At 42.0% G+C, this 16544-nt stretch overlaps 1 protein-coding gene across 1 annotated transcript in view; it reads left to right on the forward strand.

Moving 5' to 3' along the window:
- The window catches only part of rbm12 (RNA binding motif protein 12), a 29099-nt gene extending 13327 nt beyond the window's left edge, over positions 1-15772 (forward strand). The window contains exon 3 of the mRNA XM_034164494.1: positions 12029-15772. Coding sequence (XP_034020385.1) covers positions 12058-14781 — 2724 coding nt within the window. The 5' untranslated portion in view covers positions 12029-12057 and the 3' untranslated portion in view covers positions 14782-15772. The remainder of the gene's footprint in view (positions 1-12028) is intronic.
- Positions 15773-16544: the final 772 nt, after the last annotated feature.

Raw genomic sequence — 16544 nt, forward strand, 5'->3', positions numbered from 1 at the left:
TTGCTCCCGGTGTGTAGTGAGTGCCTTGTATGGCAGCACCCTGACATCGGGGTGAATGTGAGGCATTATTGTAAAGTGCTTTGAGCGTCATATAAATGCAGCCCATTTACCATTGACTTGTTGATCTTAAATGAGCATGCAGCCAAGTATTTGTTTAAAATATACAACTGTGTTGAAAAACATTGATTCATGAAAATTTTCATCCAGTTTGTAAGTTTTTTGAAGGAGCAGATTTGACCATCAGAATTTCATAGGTCTTTGTGGGATGACTGGGATTCATGGGTAACACCCAGAACTGAGCAAAAAATGAGAGTTTAGGGCCGTTACTCATGAATCACAATTATCCCACAAAGATTTCCAAAATTACAGGGCTGGTTTATGAAAACCTTTTCTTTTTTTTTCTTTTTTCTAAAAAGCCATTATTTCTGATTTTTTTTTTCCCAATTTAAATGTACTTTTAATGATTTAAATACTTTTTTCACTTTTATTTATTTCTTAATGAGACGATACAATATCATTAGTTATAATCTTTACTGACATGTTAAAACATATAGGCACACATACATGTACAAGTACCATGAATTAATGGCACTGATTTCTTTAAAAAAAAAAATCTTTTAATGATTTTAACTCATACCAGCCCTGCAAAATTCTGAGAGGCGTCAGCAGATTCTTCACTGATTTGACACAGATTACCATATTTGAGGTTTTAATATGAAACATCTTCGCAGTCCCACTGTTCATCTTCCCTGTTGTCATATCCAGGCCACCGTAAGGCCACATTATTCTTATTTACCTTCTTTTGAAGAGATTGACAGTCAGCTGTTTTTGTGGTTGCACTGTAACTGGTGCAGCCAGCATTAAAAATACATCAGTAAGTGTGAACTAGACTGGACAAACAAAGTAACAAATGGTAACTGTAAACCTGACAACACAACCACATCCCACTGACTTCACTTAAGTGGCACACAGAAATCAGAGACAATATCATCCTGCTTCACAGGGCTTCATAATGTTACATATTTCAAAGTTTCACAAGACGGTCCTTAAATATGCGATTTATTATCATGTTTTAATTCTTTCATTTCTTCAGCCTCGGTCAGTAAGCCATTAAACTTGGATGTTGCTGATGTTGTTTAGATTGCTAACGCCACGCTGCTTCCTCTCCAGGGTCACACTCTTGACAAATTGGACAAAGCTGCGCAGACATCTTGTAGACACATGAATAAATTAAAAAAATGTGGTTGTCAAGCACTGTAAACAGTGGGGCCAGGAATTCATCTGACTGGGGGGAATTAAAAATAAAGAAATTCTGGGTCCATACCCCAAATGTGCAAGAGTGTTTTCACGTTTTCCTGAGTTAGTAAGGTTAGACCTTACTTGTGTGAAGTGCCTTGAGCCAAATTTGTTGTGATTTGACGCTACATAAATGAAAATAAGGTAAATTGAAAAATTCCTGCTATAAACCTCATTTCCACCGGACACCGATTGTTTCAGACTGCAAATGCTTTAATTTTACCTCTGATTATTAACACCCTCCCCCCCACACACACACACAATTCTAAAGAATGTAAGTGTTTAAGCTTAAGGTAACTATTTTTAATGTTTAAAAATGGATAAAACAGTTCCTAGCTGTAAAAGTATGTCTGTAGTGGATTTAATATCTTGTTAATGGATCACATGAGCTCTGCTGTGTGTGCGCACTGACGCAGTGACTCATCACGTGCCAAAGGAGCATGTAGGCAGAATGCCGGCTCACAAAAGTGATTTTTTTTTTTCTTTTTCTTTTCAGTCAGTATTCAATGAACACAAAGTTGAAATTTGGATGACTGCATGAAAGTGGATGTGTGTTTAAAGCTGCCCAAGAAATAACTCCAGTGAAGCCGCTAAAAGAAGCGCAGAGCTGTGCAGCAACACAGGAGAGCACGCAAAACACCGATTTTGAAGACATAACACAAAGTTAAAAGTCGTATCACGGTGATTTGTAAGCTGCAGAAGAAATAAAGATTATATATATATATATATATATATATATATATATATATATATATATATATATATATATATAGACACTCAACAAAAATATAAATGCAACACTTTTGGTTTTGCTCCCATTTTGTATGAGATGAACTCAAAGATCTAAAACTTTTTCCACATACACAATATCACTAATTTCCGTCAAATATTGTTCACAAACCAGTCTAAATCTGTGATAGTGAGCACTTCTCCTTTGCTGAGATAATCCATCCCACCTCACAGGTGTGCCATATCAAGATGCTGATTAGACACCATGATTAGTGCACAGGTGTGCCTTAGACTGCCCACAATAAAAGGCCACTCTGAAAGGTGCAGTTTTGTTTCATGGGGGGGGGGGGGGGGGGTACCAGTCGGTATCTGGTGTGACCACCATTTGCCTCATGCAGTGCAACACATCTCCTTTGCATCATCCGTGAAGAGAACGCCTCTCCAACGTGCCAAATGCCAGCGAATGTGAGCATTTGCCCACTCACGTCGGTTACGACGACGAACTGGAGTCAGATCGAGACCCCGGTGAGGACGACGAGCATGCAGATGAGCTTCCTTGAGACGGTTTCTGACAGTTTGTGCAGAAATACTTTGGTTATGCAAACCGATTGTTTCAGCAGCTGTCCGAGTGGCTGGTCTCAGACGATCTTGGAGGTGAACATGCTGGATGTGGAGGTCCTGGGCTGGTGTGGTTACACGTGGTCTGCGGTTGTGAGGCTGGTTGGATGTACTGCCAAATTCTCGGAGACGCCTTTGGAGACGGCTTATGGTAGAGAAATGAACATTCAATACATGAGCAACAGCTCTGGTTGACATTCCTGCTGTCAGCATGCCAATTGCACGCTCCCTCAAATCTTGCGACATCTGTGGCATTGTGCTGTGATAAAACTGCACCTTTCAGAGTGGCCTTTTATTGTGGGCAGTCTAAGGCACACCTGTGCACTAATCATGGTGTCTAATCAGCATCTTGATATGGCACACCTGTGAGGTGGGATGGATTATCTCAGCAAAGAAGTGCTCACTATCACAGATTTAGACTGGTTTGTGAACAATATTTGAGGGAAATGGTGATATTGTGTATGTGGAAAAAGTTTTAGATCTTTGAGTTCATCTCATACAAAATGGGAGCAAAACCAAAAGTGTTGCGTTTATATTTTTGTTGAGTATATATATACAGATACAGTGGGGAAAATAAGTATTTGACCCCCTGTCAGTTTGGCAGGTTTTCCCACCTACAAAGAATGAAGAGGTCTGTAATTTTTATCATAGGTACACTTCAACTGTGAGAGACAGAATCTAAAAAAAAAATCCAGAAAATCACATTATTCACTTTATTGTCATTATAATTTGCATTACGAGATTTTAAATAATTTGAATTTTATTGCATAAAATAAGTATTTGACCCCCTACCAACCAGTAAGAATTCTGTCTCTCACAGACCTGTTAATTTTTCTTTAAGAAGTCCTCTTATTCTGCACTCTTTACCTGTATTAATTGTGCCTGTTTGAACTTGTTACCTGTATAAAAGACGCCTGTTCACACAATCAATCAATCACCCTCCAACCTGTCCACCATAGCCAAGACCAAAGAGCTGTCTAAGGACACCAGGGACAAAACTGTAGACCTGTACAAGGCTGGGATGGACTACAGGACAACAGGCAAGCAGCTTGGTAGAAGACAACAACTGTTATGATTATTTATTAGAAAGTGGAAGAAACACAGGATGACTGTCAATCTCCCTTGGTCTGGGATTCCATGCAAGATCTCACTTTGTGGGGTAAAGATGATTCTGAGAAAGCTCAGAACTACACAGGAGGACCTGGTTAATGACCTGAAGAGAGCTGGGACCACAGTCACAAAGATTACATTAGTAACACATGATGCTGTCATGGTTTAAAATCCTGCAGGGCAGCAAGGTCCCCCTGCTCAAGCCAGCACATGTCCAGGTCTGTTTGAAGTTCACCAGTGACCATCTGGATGATCCAGAGGAGGCATGGGAGAAGGTCATGTGGTCAGATGAGACCAGAATAGAGCTTTTTGGAATCAACTCCACTTACCATGTTTAGAGGATGAGAACAACCCCAAGAAAACCATCCCAGCTGTGAAGCATGGGGGTGGAAACATCATACTCTGGGGGTGCTGTTCTGCAAAGGGGACAGGACGACTGCACCGTATTGAAGGGAGGATGGATGGGGTCATGTATTGCGAGATTTTGGCAAACAACCTCCTTCCCTCAGTAAGAGCATTGAAGATGGGTCATGGCTGGGTCTTCCAGCATGACGGTGACCCCAAACACACAGCCAGGGCAACTAAGGAGGGGCTCTGTAAGAAGCATTTCAAGGTCCTGGAGTGGCCTGGTCAGTCTCCAGACCTGAACTCAATAGAAAATCTTTGGAGGGAGCTGAAACTCCAAACCTGAAAGAGCTGGAGAAGATCTGTATGGAGGAGTGGACCAAAATCCCTGCTGCAGTGTGTGAAAACCTGGTGAAAAACTACAGGAAACATTTGACCTCTGTAATGGCAGACAAATATTTCTGTACCAATTGTTAAGCTCTGTTTTTCCAGGGGGTCAAATACTTATTTTATACAATAAAATGCAAATTAATTATTTAAAAATCATACAATGTGATTTTCTGGATTTTTTTTTTTTTTTTTTTAAGATTCTGTCTCTCACAGTTAAAGTGTGCCTACAATAAAAATTACAGACCTCTCCATTTTTTGTAGGTGGTACAACATGCAAAACTGACAGGGGGTATGTATATGTATATATATATATATATATATATATATATATATATATATATATGAAAACTCCCTTCTGTCTGATCATTTCTTAATAACATTTACATTTACTCTGATGGACTACCCAGCAGTGGGGAATAAGCTTCATTACACTAGAAGTCTTTCAGAAAGCGCTGTAACTAGGTTTAAGGATATGATTCCTTCTTTATGTTCTCTAATGCAGTGATTTTCAACCTTTTTTGAGCCGCGGCACCCTTTTTATATTTACAAAGTCCTGCGGCACACCACTGTCATGTGTCACGTGTCACGCACCACTAACTCTACTGTCTCTACACGGTGCGTTAGCACGTTAGCAACACGTGCGGTACAGATATGACGTAACATGTATACTATGGTCATGGAGCTGTATATAAGAACTAGAGAGCGCAGTCCCATTGCTGCACACTAAACGAAAACGTCCCTTCATGGACAGCGACATGACGTCTCCTAACCGGGCAAAATATTGACGAAGTACCCGGATGTTAATGCATTTTCAATGGAGATTCGCGACTGAACACACTCAGAAAAATGCTCGCAAAATACGTGTTAAAATGCCATTTTGTCCTGGATATTGAGCCAGTAAAATTAAATTACATTAAATTAATTCAGGAAAGTATTAAACTTACTCTGACACACACATTCACAAATATTGTTGTTGAAAGTTACACGGATCTGCGCTGATAAGCTACGCTGCTCGGCTGATCTGCTGCTGTTCAACGCAGCGCGGCTCCGAAAACCATCACAATACATTTATATATATTATATTTTTACATAATTATCCTTTATTGACCGAGTTTCATTCATGAAGTCAGCCGTGTGTGTGTGCGCACATCTCTGTGTGTGTGGCAGCACAGCGCGGGTCATTAATCTCATTATTTTAAGGTGCAAAAAAAAAAAAAAAACTCCCCAGTCTTGTCGAATAATTTTTAGTCACTAACGACAATTTTAACTAGACATTGGTCTAGCAGTGGAAAATATTAACTAGACATAAGTGAAATTAATGATCCGTGTCATCGGGCGACACAGGTACGGTAGGAGACATACAGCTGTTTATCATCCAAATATCACAGACAAAGTGACAACAATAACTAAAACCACTTACTTATGGAAGGAAATATTGTCTCCCTTGTTCCTCCGTTTGTGACTTTGCCAACATACGCAGCTTTCCGGCATATTCCACCTGTTTCTTGACGAGACTAAGTGAACTTCTATGCACATAAATCACTAACTTGCCCGGAATTAAAATGTCGATCACGCCTCCTTGTCGGCACATGGCTCAGCGCTACTGCGCGCTTTGCTGCCATCTACTGGAATAAAAGAGCATTACACCATCTGCCACACTATTACAGCACATACACCCGATAATGGTGATATTTGATAATTGCCCACGGCACCCCTGACGATCGATCACGGCACCCTAGGGTGCCGCGGCACCCCGGTTGAGAATCACTGCTCTAATGCCATATACCAACACAGTGCAGAGTAGCTACCTAAACTCTGTAAGTGAGATAGAGTATCTCGTCAATAGTTTTACATCCTCATTGAAGACAACTTTGGATGCTGTAGCTCCTCTGAAAAAGATAGCTTTAAATCAGAAGTGCCTGACTCCGTGGTATAACTCACAAACTCGCAGCTTAAAGCAGATAACCCGTAAGTTGGAGAGGAAATGGCGTCTCACTAATTTAGAAGATCTTCACTTAGCCTGGAAAAAGAGTCTGTTGCTCTATAAAAAAAAACCTCCGTAAAGCTAGGACATCTTACTACTCATCACTAATTGAAGAAAATAAGAACAACCCCAGGTTTCTTTTCAGCACTGTAGCCAGGCTGACAAAGAGTCAGAGCTCTATTGAGCCGAGTATTCCTTTAACTTTAACTAGTAATGACTTCATGACTTTCTTTGCTAATAAAATTTTAACTATTAGAGAAAAAATTACTCATAACCATCCCAAAGACGTATCATTATCTTTGGCTGCTTTCAGTGATGTCGGTATTTGGTTAGACTCTTTCTCTCAGATTGTTCTGTCTGAGTTATTTTCATTAGTTACTTCATCCAAACCATCAACATGTCTTAGACCCCATTCCTACCAGGCTGCTCAAGGAAGCCCTACCATTATTTAATGCTTTGATCTTAAATATGATCAATCTATCTTTATTAGTTGGCTATGTACCACAGGCTTTTAAGGTGGCAGTAATTAAACCATTACTTAAAAAGCCATCACTTGACCCAGCTGTCTTAGCTAATTATAGGCCAATCTCTAACCTTACTTTTCTCTCAAAAATTCTTGAAAAGGTAGTTGTAAAACAGCTAACTGATCATCTGCAGAGGAATGGTCTATTTGAAGAGTTTCAGTCAGGTTTTAGAATTCATCATAGTACAGAAACAGCATTAGTGAAGGTTACAAATGATCTTCTTATGGCCTCGGACAGTGGACTCATCTCTGTGCTTGTTCTGTTAGACCTCAGTGCTGCTTTTGATACTGTTGACCATAAAATTTTATTACAGAGATTAGAGCATGCCATAGGTATTAAAGGCACTGCGCTGCGGTGGTTTGAATCATATTTATCTAAAAGATTACAATTTGTTCATTTAAATGGGGAATCTTCTTCACAGACTAAGGTTAATTATGGAGTTCCACAAGGTTCTGTGCTAGGACCAATTTTATTCACTTTATACATGCTTCCCTTAGGCAGTATTATTAGACGGCATTGCTTAAATTTTCATTGTTGCGCAGATGATACCCAGCTTTATCTATCCATGAAGCCAGAGGACACACACCAATTAGCTAAACTGCAGGAATGTCTTACAGACATAAAGACATGGATGACCTCTAATTTCCTGCTTTTAAACTCAGATAAAACTGAAGTTATTGTACTTGGCCCCACAGATCTTAGAAACATGGTGTCTAACCAGATCCTTACTCTGGATGGCATTACCCTGACCTCTAGTAATACTGTGAGAAATCTTGGAGTCATTTTTGATCAAGATATGTCATTCAAAGCGCATATTAAACAAATATGTAGGACTGCTTTTTTGCATTTACGCAATATCTCTAAAATCAGAAAGGTCTTGTCTCAGAGTGATGCTGAAAAACTAATTCATGCATTTATTTCCTCTAGGCTGGACTATTGTAATTCATTATTATCAGGTTGTCCTAAAAGTTCCCTGAAAAGCCTTCAGTTAATTCAAAATGCTGCATCTAGAGTACTAACGGGGATTAGAAGGAGAGAGCATATCTCACTCATATTGGCCTCTCTTCATTGGCTTCCTGTTAATTCTAGAATAGAATTTAAAATTCTTCTTCTTACTTATAAGGTTTTGAATAATCAGGTCCCATCTTATCTCAGGGACCTCGTAGTACCATATCACCCCAATAGAGCGCTTCGCTCTCAGACTGCAGGCTTACTTGTAGTTCCTAGGGTTTGTAAGAGTAGAATGGGAGGCAGAGCCTTCAGCTTTCAGGCTCCTCTCCTGTGGAACCAGCTCCCAATTCAGATCAGGGAGACAGACACCGTCTCTACTTTTAAGATTAGGCTTAAAACTTTCCTTTTTGCTAAAGCTTATAGTTAGGGCTGGATCAGGTGACCCTGAACCATCCCTTAGTTATGCTGCTATAGACTTAGACTGCTGGGGGGTTCCCATGATGCACTGAGTGTTTCTTTCTCTTTTTGCTCTGTATGCACCACTCTGCATTTAATCATTAGTGATTGATCTCTGCTCCCCTCCACAGCATGTCTTTTTCCTGGTTCTCTCCCTCAGCCCCAACCAGTCCCAGCAGAAGACTGCCCCTCCCTGGGCCTGGTTCTGCTGGAGGTTTCTTCCTGTTAAAAGGGAGGTTTTCCTTCCCACTGTTGCCAAGTGCTTGCTCACAGGGGGTCGTTTTGACCGTTGGGGTTTTTACGTAATTATTGTATGGCCTTGCCTTACAATATAAAGCGCCTTGGGGCAACTGTTTGTTGTGATTTGGCGCTATATAAATAAAATTGATTGAAAATTGATTGATTATATTTTTATATTTTTCTCTTTTCAGAGAATTTGGTTAGCAGCTGCTTTCCCTCATTTAGTTTTCTTTCCCTGACCTTTTTTTTTTTGTCTTTTTTTGAAATCGGGATTGTGATTTTTTTTGGGGAAAGACATATTATATTTCAGCCTAAACACTAGGGCTGCAACTAACTTTAGATTATTTTAGTAATCAATTCATCGGTCGATTATATTTTAATTAACTGTTTTGGTTTTTTTAACTTATATGTAAGTTTTGCCATTATTTCTTTAAGTAAAAGTAAAAAGTAAGTCCCTTCGGCTGCTCCCTTGTTTGCACTCGGGGTCGCCACAGCAAATCCAAGGTGCATCTGCATGTTGAATTGGCACAGGTTTTACGCCAGATGCCCTTCCTGACGCAACTCCACATTACATGGAGAAATGTGGCAGGGGTGGGATTTGAACCTGGAGCCTTCTGAACTGAAACCAAACACATTAACCACTTAAAAGGCCTTTATCACACAACAACAACGTTTGATGTTATATTCTCGTCAAAAACATACCTGGAATATGTTTTGTTTTATTTTGCACATACATACATCACCGACACACCACAGAGATTTCTATCAGGTTTCATCCGATCATGAGCATTTTTAGATGCCTACAGCAACTATCTCAACCACTGCCAACATATTACAGCAAGAGTCCACAAAAGTATTTTAAAGGCCTGACTAAAGTGTAATATGTGATCTTTAAGTTATTTTCATGAAAAAGACACAATTTTGCTGCATTTTATTTTTTCTGGTGTAAAAACACATCTTAGGTGTGGTTTGACCAAAACAAATTGTCATTAAACTTAAATAAAACAGGGATGAAGTGGAGGTTTAAGGGTCACTAGGTGTTCACAGGAAACACTTATTTATTTCTAAATGTATTTATGTATGTTCATTGTTAGTTGGATTTATCTTTTCTGTTGTATTTAATCAGGTTCTTTTGTTTCTTTCTCTAAAATTGTAGCATTACTGGTTATTATTACTATTGTTGCTATTACTAATATATAAATAAAAAATAAATTTAAATATTACAGTTTGTAATACATTTGACTCTTTTACAACAACAAATGCTGAGTCATGAATTATACAGAAAACAAATGTGCTGACAGCTGCAACAGCTTAATGCTAACTTTAACATTGAAAATGCCGTAGACATGCTAATGCGTTAGCATCGGTCCTGTTTTTAAGTTATAAAATGCATATATCAACTGTTTCAGACCATAACAGGTCAGATTAACATAAAAGGTAAATATTACTCAGACATATACTCTTTGGGGTTTTAGTGGGGAAAGATTTAAGATAAAGTGAAATAAAACAACAAATCAACAAAGCAGCAGATCAAAGCACTGCTTTGATCTGCGAATCACTGCTTTGATTGGTTCAAAGCAAAGCCGCGCTGCAGAAATGATTGATTTATATGGAAGAAACTAAACATTTGCGGTAAAACAAAGTTATTTAACAACTAATTGATAATTAAATTAGTTGACAACTGTTTTAATAATTGATTAAATCGATTAGTTGTTTCAGCTCTACTAAACGCCTCCTCTTTCTGTCAGATCCTGTTTGGGATGTGTGGGGGGGTGCAGAGTGCCGCCTGTGCGCCTGGACTAAACCATTGTACAACTATGCAGGCGTGGAAGGGCCCTCAGAGATCTTTCAATATTATTGTTAGAGCAGAATTATGTTTCGCAACATTTATATATTCATTGTAATTATATTCTTTTACAACATGAATTGTATGGACATTAATAACATGCAACACAAAATGTATTTAATGCCAGTTTTTGTGCTCCCCCCATGCTCTGGGCCCTAGGTGCATAGTACCCTTTACCCACCACCCCACCCCCCCGTCCGACGCCCCTGTGCGTGGCTCGTTAATCATCCTTCATTATTCAGTGGGACCCAGGCTTTAGCGTTAACTGGTCAAATTGATGCCGTTGTCTCACTGGACCAAGAACCATCGTTTCAGTTTTATCATAGTTTAAATGTAGGAAGTTTCTAGACATCCAGCTTCTCACTGATGCAAGGCAATCTTCTCACGATTTTATGTGGATGAGATTACCAGCAGTTATCGTCATGTAATCCTAAAGTGCTGCATTATGTGCCCAAGGGGTGCTATATAAAGGGAGGAAAGCAGGGGGCCTAAGACGGACCCCTGTGGAACCCCAAATTTCATGTCACTAAGGTTAGAGGTAGTGTTACTGTACAAAACACAGTGAGAACGACTGGTCAGGTATGACGTCAATATCCATGCAAGGACACTCCCAGTAATCCCAAAATGATTTTCCACCCTATCAAGTAGAATATGATGATCCACTGTATCAAACGCAGCACTGAGATCTAACAGCAACAGAACCGTAGTGGTGTCCGAATCCATTGTAAGCAGTAGATTGTTCACCACTTTAGTGAGAGCCGTCTATGTGGTAATGATATTTTCTAAAAGCAGACTGCAGTGGCTCAAAGAGATTATTCTCAGTAAGATAGTCCACGACCTGCCGTGACACCACGTTTTCCAGAATTTTAGAGCAAAATTATAGATTTGATATCAGCCGATAGTTTTTCAATACACTAGAGTCAAGATTAGGTTTCTTAAGTAATGGTTTAATCACTGCAGACTTAAAATATTTAGGAACAAATCCAGAAGTTAAAGAAAGATTAATAATTTCCAGCACAGTCGGCCCAAGAGTGGACCACAGGTCCTTAAACAGTTTTGTTGGTATAGGATCAAATAAACAGGTTGTGCGTTTTGTTGACGTTACGAGTTTCAGCAGCATGCCTAGTGAGATACTATCAAATTCTGTAAATCTAGGTAATACCTCAGTAATGGCGCCCACCTCAATAGCAGGTTGTAGTGGCTGGGTTAAGGCATGCTGGGATATGTTTAACCTTAATGTCTTCAATTTTCTTCTCAAAGTAATCCACAATTAAACACCGTCTGCTGTCTGTGCCTGGAGCTCTTTCAGTGTCATCTTAATTTATTTTCTTAATGACATGCCTTTTTTCTTTAAGTATAAGAACATAAAATTGCCATTGGCTTTATAGCCCCCAGCAAAATCCCCAGCAATTTTTTTATTTATTTTTTTTTTAATCCTGGCTGCTGAATTGTCCTAAAGTTTGACTGACCTGTGAAGTTAATTCCGGGAAAACACTTTCAAACTGGTTTATGTGCTTTCCTGTGTTGTTCTCTCCCCAGGTTGTAGTGCCTGTTGTTTAGCAGTCGGTATGGCGGTAGTCATCAGGCTGCAGGGTCTGCCTATTGTGGCTGGCACCATGGATATCAGACACTTCTTCTCTGGCCTCACCATCCCTGACGGGGGAGTGCATATTGTGGGGGGTGAGCACGGTGAGGCCTTCATTGTGTTTGCCACTGATGAAGATGCCCGTCTGGGGATGATGCGTACAGGTGGGTCCATTAAGGGCTCCAAAGTGTCCTTGTTGCTTAGCAGTAAGACTGAAATGCAGAACATGATTGAGCTGAGCCGCCGCAGGTTTGAAGCTGGTGCAGTTTCTGTAGATGTTGTTGTGCCTACAGCGGGAAATGCCAGTCGTCAAGCTGCCTCTGTACCCATGCCCTCTGTGGGCCAACCAGGTTCAACGGGGAGAAGTGGTAGCATTGGCAACCAGGGTTTTAGTAACACACAGGCCTCAGTGACAGCCAGCTCCTCTCAAGAGCCACAGGCCAACAAGACGGTTGCCAACCTGACCAGTGTGGTACCCAGCTTCACCAATAGTTTCAGTTCTGCCCCCATAATCACCACAGCTCTTGCATCTCTAAATGCTGGTCCTCCAGCAATTCCTCCACTTCCCAATATCACCTCTATGCCCCCAATTGCCACGTTGCCCACAATTCCTGTTCCTCCTCCATTGTCCTCTCTCCCACCTGTACCTACTGTTTCCCCACTACCCCAAGGACCTCCAGTACTTCCTATGTCTCATCTTCCCCATATGTCATCCCTGCCTCCTTTCAACCCTTCCCTGCCACCCCCTGCAGGGCTGGGCTCTGGTCTTCCTTTAGGAACTCCCAACCCCATGTTGTTTAATCCTCTGGCCTCTCTTGGCATTCAAGCCCATATGAAAGCTGCTGCAGCTGTCGCTACTGGAGGAGTAGCAGCTAATCCAGATGAACTATTTGTACTCTTGCAAAATCTCCCATTCTCCTGCTCAGAGGTTGAAGTTAGAGAGTTTTTTCGGGGACTGGGGGTGGAAGGGGTTCGTCTAATCAGAGATGGACAGGGTCGTCCAACAGGCAGGGCTGTGGTTAAATTCTTCTCACCTCATGACAGCTTTGAAGCTGTAAAACGGGGCGGGGGAATGATGGGCCAAAGGTTCATTGAGATTACTCCAGCCACTGAGCGGCAATGGACCAGCTTTACTGATGGTATGCCAGGCCAGGTCCCTCACAATAGCAGCAAACCAATTAATGTCAACCAATCACATGACCATCAGCATCGTCGCGATCATGTTGGGCCAGGAGGCAGGGATCAGCGTGGACGGTCACGATCTCCACACCGGCATGAATTCTGTATTTACCTGAAAGGCCTTCCTTACGAAGCTGACAAGAAACAGCTGAAAGAGTTTTTTAAGAATTTGTCCATTGTGGAAGACAGTGTCTACATTGCATACGGGCCCACTGGGCGAGCCACTGGAGAGGGTTTCCTTGAATTCAAGACAGAACAGGACTACAAGACTGCTCTAGGAGCACACATGCAATACATGGGCAACCGCTTCATTCAGGTGCATCCAGTCAGCCGGAAAGGAATGCTGGAGAAGATTGACATGATTCGAAAACGTGAAACGGATCACAGTGATGGCAAGAACCACGATCCTATGAAAGCTCCTAGGAATTGTGCACACATCAGCAACATCCCTTACAATATCTCTAAGAAAGATGTCCGTGCCTTCTTGGAGGGGATTGGAATTTATGAGGATAGTCTCAAGGTCCTGACAGATAGCCAAGGCAATGGTTTAGGACAAGCAATCTTCCAACTACGGTCAGAGGAAGATGCCCATAAGGCTGAGAGGCTCCACCGCCAGAAACTCAATGGTCGCGATGCATTCATCCACCTGGTGACTTTTGAGCAGATGAAGGAGATTGAGAGGAATCCTCCCCCTCAGACCAAGAGGGGACAGCGCAATCAGAACCAGCAAAACCAAACCCAAACATTAAACCAACATCAACCAGCTCAGCCCAGTCCGCAACAGCCTCAAATCAACCCATTTGCTGGGATAGGTGGGGAGGAGTTCAACTTTTTTAGGAGTCCAATGGGAAATCTCAGCACTCCTCCATTTGTTTCCACATTCTCAGCCCCAGGGAATGGGTTGGCAGGCCCTCCTCCTCTAACACCTCTGGGACCTGGGCTGGGTGAAGTCAATTTGAATGTAGCGCCTCCACTTGTTGCTGGTCTTCCTGGTGCTCCCCTCTTGGAGCCTCCGGGTTTTCGACCTGGAGCTGCAGGAGGAGGTCCGTTTGGTCAGGAAGGGTTGAGAGGCTTGGCACCCTTTGATAATACTACCAGGAAAGGAAGTGGAGGAGGAGGAGGAGGAGGCCAGAACCGAGGAGGAGGCCCTAATACCAGTCAAGTACCAGTGCACCCAGGGAGTGGAGCTGCAAGTGGACAGCCAGTGTTCCAACCTGGTCCTGACAGCATACGGAACCAACCAGCCCCAAGTGGTCCAAACAACCCCAACGGGCAACATGGTGCGGCTGGGCCAACAGTGGTGAAACTCCAGAACATGCCATTCACCGTGACGGTGGATGAGATCATGGACTTCTTCTATGGCTACCAGGTTCTGCCCGGCTCCGTCTGCCTACAGTTCAGTGAGAAAGGCCTTCCAACGGGTGAGGCCATGGTGGCCTTCCAGAATCATGAGGAGGCTACTGCTGCTGTCATGGACCTGAATGACCGACCCATTGGAGCACGCAAGGTCAAGATTAGCCTGGGTTAGGATTATCCTGGCCAAAACGGACTAAATAAAAATGTCATCTGACGCCCCATTTCAAATACACGACTGTAAGCAAGTGGGATTTGAACCTATAGTCGGCTGGTTTTGTAACACCCTGGTCACCCTTTCTTTTATCATAGCCCCGCCCTGCCTGTATAAAATTGATGGTGAACTCCGCCCCCTGCTTTCTGACTAAACCTGTACTTTAATTCAAACAGCTTTTACTCAGCCATAACAGCGGTTCTGATTGTGATCATGTTACACCTTTGTGGTGGCTGATGGGTGTTTCTCTGTCAAGAGGAGTGATGTTCTGTTGCCATGGGAACTCGGTATTACAGTGCAGCTGACGTACGTGTCTGGTTGCACCTAAATGTGCTGTGGTGCTGTGGCGATGTATAAAATGCTCTGTTGCTATGGTGAAAGCTGTTTTGATGCTATGACTGTACCTGCTGTGTCTCTGGTCAAACATACTGTCGATGAAGAGCTTGTTTTTCTACTGTGTTGCCATGGTGATATTATTGCTGTTATAATGTGAATATGAAAAGTCCTCTTCAAAATGCCTGTGATCTGCCGCTAAAGTAACATGATGACAGGGTCTGTTGCTAAGGTACAACTGTTGAAATGCTCTGTTGCTATGGTGATATAACATCCGGCGGCGTTGCTTTGTTTATATTTTGACATGTTCTTTGTTGTAAGATGTCGACACGTTTGCAAAAACATAAATGCATAATTTCAAAACCTGATGCCCTGCTGTGTTGCCACGGTAACCTGTTAGCACCGGTGTCCTATTGCTAAGGAGTGAATGGGGATTGCTCATTTGTCTTTTATTTTGTAAATATCCGAGGCTGTTGCTTTCTTTCCTGTGCTCCCCCAGTTTGCCGTTTTTAATTTGCCTCTCGTCCTTTCTCCTGTTGTTTCCTGTTTCTTCATCTGTATGATGGTTGAGCTCACCGTGATGTTTGCTTGGACCAATAAAACATTGTTTCTGAGATCAGCTGCTGCTCCTCGTCTGATGTCAAACCACTGATGTAATTTTTTGTAATCACGCTGTCATGTTTGTGTGGTCTTTTTCCCCCCCCAGATGTCCTGATCTTCGTCCATGATCAGGATAAATGCTGGTATCTTCCTAAAGTTTCAGTTCTTTCTGATTCCCGCTCTTATATTCCGGCTCTGGTAAATGTCCTTTATTGAGATGTCAGTTTGTACGCCAAGTTATAAATGAAAACTTGTTATAAATGGACATGATGTAGAACTGTGCAGTATTTCCAGGAAAGAAGTCGAGCAACACTGAGAACTTTTACTGAGCCTGACAATCTGTAGCCCTGGGTTTGAATCTCTGCAGACAAGACCCTGAATCTGCACTGTTTCGGTCCACGCAGCTGTAAAAATGGGTACTGCCTCGGCTAGGGAGTAACCTGTGATGGACTGGTGTCGCAGGCTCTCACCTTCTTCACGCTACACAATCTGGAGCGAAGCACTGACACCGCTGAGACAGTCTGGATAGTTCTTACTGAGAACTGTCGCTGCAGCAGTAAGTCAAAGTTGAAAAGCTGCTGCACTGTTTCCTGAATGGGCTTCACAATAAAAGCATTTGAATGTCAAAACAGTGGCAGCCACGTCAGCCCAAACCTGTTCCTAAACCAGACCCACTCCTGACAGCCTGCTCCAGGAGCGCTGCTGACGTGATGATGATGGTGGACAACATCCTGATGATTAGTTCTTTGTTTTGAGAGATGCTCATTGAACTAGAAAAATGACCAGTGGCT

The sequence above is a fragment of the Thalassophryne amazonica genome, chromosome 3, assembly GCF_902500255.1.
Source record: "Thalassophryne amazonica chromosome 3, fThaAma1.1, whole genome shotgun sequence".
NCBI lineage: Eukaryota > Metazoa > Chordata > Actinopteri > Batrachoidiformes > Batrachoididae > Thalassophryne > Thalassophryne amazonica.